The following is a 5,533-nucleotide window of genomic DNA, read 5'->3' as shown; positions in this document are numbered from 1 at the left end:
AAAATTAATACTTGAATATTCGGCCAATCATTGGGCGAGACAGTACAAACACAAAGCAATTGTTCGGTCATTGAAATTTTGGAGGGAAACATATCATTCGAAATTTTTTGGAAGGAAACATATCATTCCAAAAAAATTATTGAAATTTTGGGGGAAAACATATCATTTTTATTATTAATATTTAAAAAACAAATTCATTTTTATTAATAATTAAAAAAAATCATTTTTATTATTAATATTATAAAAAATAATCATTTTTATTATTAATATTTAAAAAAAAACAATATTAGAAAACTATTATTAGTATTTTACAAAAATATTACTATTATTTTAAAAAAAAATCAATTTTATTATTTAAATATAGAATTAATTAAAAAACTATTTAATAATAATTTTAATAAAATTATTTAATTATATAATAGTATTTAAAATAATAATAAAAAAAAAAACCTCCTTCATTAGCTCGGTCAACCAATGGTCGAGCCTAGTCATCAATTTGTGTGCATCATCCTCTCGCCCATTTATTGGACGAGTCCAAATAAAAAAGTGAGACATTGTTGATTTTTTTCTTCAGAATGGAACATTGTGAAAATAAATTTTCAACTTTGGGTACTGGAAAATTAGTCGGGTTTTAAATCAGTTTCAAGTTAGAACGGAGAAGTGAGAATTATCACGTTCAAAGGGCTTTTTCTAATAATTGAGTTTGAGTGGGTCCCGAAACCTTGAAAGCTTATTTTAACATTTGCACTGCCCTATGCATCAGAAAACAAAGGAAACTTCACTGATAAAGACAAATCAATTGAAAAGCTAAAGAGTATCAATGAGGTAAATACATGGATGGTGCATTTCAACTTTATTGTTGTTTCCTAGTAAGCAGAAAACAGCAGAAGTCAAAGTCTACCCAAGTCTTTCTTAATTATTGTGGCGCAATTTCCTTCTACTTTCCTAATTATTTCATGTAGATATCAGTTTCTCATTAGGATATTATATAACAACAACAACTTCGTTTTCCAGAACAAAACAACCACGAAAAAAAACAGCTTCCCCTTACACATGGCAGACAGTGTGGTTTCATTCCTTTTGGAACACTTGTCCCAATTGCTGCAGCGCGAAGCTAATTTGCTGTGTGGAGTGGAAGACAGAATCATATCCCTCCGTAATGAACTTGAAATCATATGCGTATACACTTCTTCTGAAGGGAAGAACAACAACAACAACAAACAGATTGAACAAAAGGTTCTGAGTCAGATCAGAGATGTCTCCCACTTAGCCGAGGATGTCATCGACACATTCGTAGCCAATGTTGCCATCTATAAGAAGAAAAACATGCTGGAACGAATGTGTCACAGCGTTAATCATGCAAAGTTGCTCCGCGATGCAGCAGAGAAAATTGACAAGATCAAAACCACACTCAATGAGATACATGAAAACAAGATCAAATACTATCAAGAAAGCAGTGATCAATCAACATCAGCAACAGAAGAGGAGAATAGAATGAAATCACTTCACAGATTAAGAAGAAACGTGGAGGAAGAAAATGTAGTGGGCTTTGTCCATGAATCTGAGGTAGTCATCAATAGACTCGTAGAGGGCGGTTCGCCGCGACTTAAAGCTGTTTCAATTATTGGTATGGGTGGATTGGGCAAAACCACCCTGGCACGAAAAGTCTTTAACAGTGATGAGGTAAAGAAACACTTCAATTACCGCGCATGGGTTTATGTGTCAAATGAATGTAGGGCCAGAGAGCTTTTGCTTGGTCTTCTTCAAAATTTGATGCCAAACAATGATTACGAAGGTAGAAGCTTAAGTGATGATGAGCTGAAGAAAAGAGTGAGGGAATGCTTGAAGTGGAAAAAGTATCTGTTGGTTCTTGATGACTTGTGGAAAATACGAGATTGGGATGAACTAAAAGATGTTTTTCCCGATGGAAATAGAGGAAGCAGAATATTGATAACCAGTCGTTTGAAAGAAGTTGCCTCGCATACCGGTCGAGATCCTCCTTTCTTTCTTCGATTTCTCAGTGAAGAACAAAGTTGGGAGCTCTTTTCCAAAAAAGCATTTAGAGGAGAAGAGTACCCTTGTGATCTTGAGTCTCTAGGTAAACAAATAGTTAAAAGTTGCGGCGGTTTGCCACTCTCAATTGTGGTTCTTGCAGGACTTCTGGCAAATAAGGAAAAGTCACACAGAGAATGGTCCAAAGTGTTGGGTCATGTTAACTGGTATCTTACCCGAGACGAGACTCAAGTAAAGGATGTTGTACTTAAACTCAGTTTCGACAACTTGCCTTCAAGACTGAAACCGTGTTTTCTGTATTTAGGGATATTCCCTGAAGATTCTGAAATACGTATAAGGAAATTGTTGCAACTATGGATAGCTGAAGGATTTATACAAGAAACCGGAAGTAGAGATGCATGTGACGTTGCTGAAGACTACTTGTACGAGCTCATTGATCGTAGTTTGATCCAAGTAGCACGAGTGAAATATAACAGAGGCGTGAGAACATGCCGCATCCATGATCTTCTCAGAGATCTCTGCATATTAGAGAGCAAAGAGGATAATATTTTTCAAGTTTGCACTGACAACAACATTTTAATCCCTACAAAACCTCGTAGATTGTCTGTCCATTCTAGCATGTCTCATTATATTTCTTCAAGCACTAATGACCATTCATGTGTTCGCTCTTTGTTTTTTTCTGACCCGAATTGCTTCATTTCTCGTGATGAGTGGACATGGCTTACCAAAGACTTCAAATTGGTTCGGGTGTTAGATCTTGAAGGAAAGTGTTGTCTTAAGATTCCAGCAAACTTAGGGAACTTCATTCACTTGAGGTACTTACGAATAGAATCGAAATATGTTAGACGTGTTCCAGATTCTATATGTAACCTTCAGAGTCTACAAACATTAGACTTTGGACCTTCAATCATGGTCAGCACAATTTCTTTCCCCTGTGAAATAACAAAGCTCAAGCATCTAAGGCATGTGTATACTTTAGGGCCTATCATGCTACGCGGCCGTTATTTAGAATCAAATGGTAATGTAATGTGGAATCTTCAAACAATCACTTCCATTGTACTCAATAAAAAAACAACATATCTGATAGAGAAAGGAAGTTTCCCCAAACTAAGAAAATTAGGATTGCATATCTCCTCAAACTTCAAGGGTGATGTGCCCAAAATGTTGCTAAGCCTTCAACAATTGAAACATTTGAATAAGCTAGAAATCATATTCAAAGTGAAAGATTGGCCACATTCGCGATGGGATATCAATTATAAGCCCGCGGAAGTTTTAGAAAGCTTGAAGCACTTGAGCCATCTGAGTATACTGAAAATTAGGAATGCATGTGAGCTTGTAAAATGTGTAGCCATGTTTCCTCCTAACATTACCAAGTTAACATTGGGACGTCTTACTTTTTTGAATGACGATAGGATGAATGCTATTGGAAATCTCACCAAACTCCAAAGGTTGATCTTATCGGGAGACAATTGGTCTTCAGATTCATATTTTGATCTTAATTGTGTTGAAGATGGGTTCCCACAGTTAAAGGAGTTTCATGTGGAACATTTGCCTATTCAAAACTGGAAATTAGCTAATGGTTCCATGCCACGCCTCCAATTCCTAGATATTCATCAATGTGATAAGTTGGATAGCCTCCCAAGTGAACTATGGTCTTTGACTACCTTAACAAAAGTACGTGTTCGGAGACCTTCCAATGCTATGGCTGCAATCCTACAGAATTTGGAAGTTGAGAATGGATGTGAGGTCATTGTAGAATAATTAGAATTAGTGCTGGTTTGCTTTGAATTTATAAGTCGTTAGCAAAAAAAATCTCAACCTTTCATATATTTTAAACACCTTATTAATTATTTTCATCTCTTTTTCTTCTTCGTATTCGTCTTTCTTTTCTAGTTAATATAAATATTGAAATTTAGTAACATTTCAACAAGTAATAGATAAGGGCTATGTTACTAAAAGACTTTAGAAACTCTTTTGTATTATGTTGTTAACATATAATGATATAAACATTACTGATTCATATTTTTTTAACACTTGATATTATCATTAGTTAAATTAAATAAATAATACAACACTAACCTCAGTGCAGTGAAGACTGAAGAGTTATATACTTCACTTCAAGTTAGTTTTTCTTTTTTCTCTTTGTGTTTTAGTGATCTTCAAAATCTGCTATGCTTCTTATTGTCACAACATTGAATTTGTTGCCTCATCCGGATCATCTCCACGACGCGCCACCTTACTTCCACTTTCCAATTGTTCAATGCCTTCCATAAATCCTCTACAAATCCAATTGAGCAGTGAATTGAAGTGGCGAAACCTCCAAAATTGCTAAGAGAAAAACACGCAACGCGCAAACACTCGAAATTAGGTTTTAAGCAAACAAATTCAGTACACATAAAAACTGAAAACGAGAAATTTCAATGACAAAATAAGAGAAAAATCAGATATAATAGTTTGAGGTGAAGATGAGGAAACTAACCTAACAGTAGAAGACGGAAATGCAGGTAAGATCCGATTCCAAAATGAATATCGTGTATTTTTTTTCTCTTGAAAGAAGAATGAAGAACAAAGAAGCACCGTACAGTGCCGCAGCCACCAGGGTCTCAGTTCAGCCACCGCGTCGCTCCCTTCTCTATAAATTATTATTCGCAAATTGAGAGTGAGAGGTGAAAGAAGGAGTTGCGAGAAAAAAAAGAGTGTTCAAACAAAATCAAGGAACTAAGAACATCCGTATTAAAAAAAAAACTTACGAGTTTGGAGAGGAAGGAAGGGTAGGGCTTTTGAAAAAAAAAAATTTGAGTCAATGGAAATAATTGAAGGATTTTGGTTCAAAATTTTTTGAAAGATCTGTTTTTATTTTTAAAACAAAAAACTTTTAATTTGAAAAACTTAAAATTAAAAAAAACTGTTTCTAAATCAATTTCACTAAATTATTTATATTATTTTTTATTTTTTAATTATTTAAACAATATATTTATATTTTTTAAATATTTATACAATTCAATAAAATTACGAAGCGTTTTGTTAAATCAACACAGCTGATGTGCATAAACATCAGATGCAAAGCACGAGTTTGAACCGCGAAATATTTGATAAAATAAAACAAAATTATAAAATACTTTGCATGTATCATTAAACACCATATTTATATTTTAAATTGAATTATTTATATTTTTAAAATTATATTAGAACGAAAGTACCGTGCTTTAATTTGGCTTTGTGAATAGGGATGTTTCTATCCTTTACCGGTAGAATTACCCTTATCAACTCTATTCTCAACCGTCTTCATATCTTCTTTATGTCGTTTTACAAAGCTCCGCTGAAAGTTGAGAGAGATTGATAAAATCCGACAATATTTTCTTTTGAGTGATTCATATGTGAAGTATAAGATTCATCGGGTAAAATGGGATAACGTTTGTAAAATGGGATAACGTTTGCAAAACTAAAATGGGACAATATTATTATTATTATTATTATTATTATTATTATTATTATTATTATTATTATTATTATTATTATT

At 33.6% G+C, this 5,533-nt stretch overlaps 1 protein-coding gene across 1 annotated transcript; it reads left to right on the top strand.

Annotated features, from left to right (window-relative positions):
- Window positions 1-800: 800 nt before the first annotated feature.
- LOC127100691 (disease resistance protein RPP13) lies at window positions 801-3,869 on the top strand. The gene has a single exon (XM_051037946.1). It carries the CDS (start codon window positions 1,054-1,056, stop codon window positions 3,772-3,774), a length of 2,721 nt encoding a protein of 906 aa, XP_050893903.1. The 5' UTR covers window positions 801-1,053; the 3' UTR covers window positions 3,775-3,869.
- Window positions 3,870-5,533: the final 1,664 nt, after the last annotated feature.

This window comes from Lathyrus oleraceus, chromosome 7 (assembly GCF_024323335.1).
Source record: "Lathyrus oleraceus cultivar Zhongwan6 chromosome 7, CAAS_Psat_ZW6_1.0, whole genome shotgun sequence".
NCBI classification, from domain to species: domain Eukaryota; kingdom Viridiplantae; phylum Streptophyta; class Magnoliopsida; order Fabales; family Fabaceae; genus Lathyrus; species Lathyrus oleraceus.
Note: the sequence above shows the minus strand (reverse complement) of the source record. Positions and strands in the feature narration are given on the sequence as shown.

Excerpts from the sequence above, each read along its gene's own strand:
- LOC127100691 (XM_051037946.1), top strand. The coding sequence starts at position 1,054 with ATGGCAGACAGTGTGGTTTCATTCCTTTTGGAACACTTGTCCCAATTG.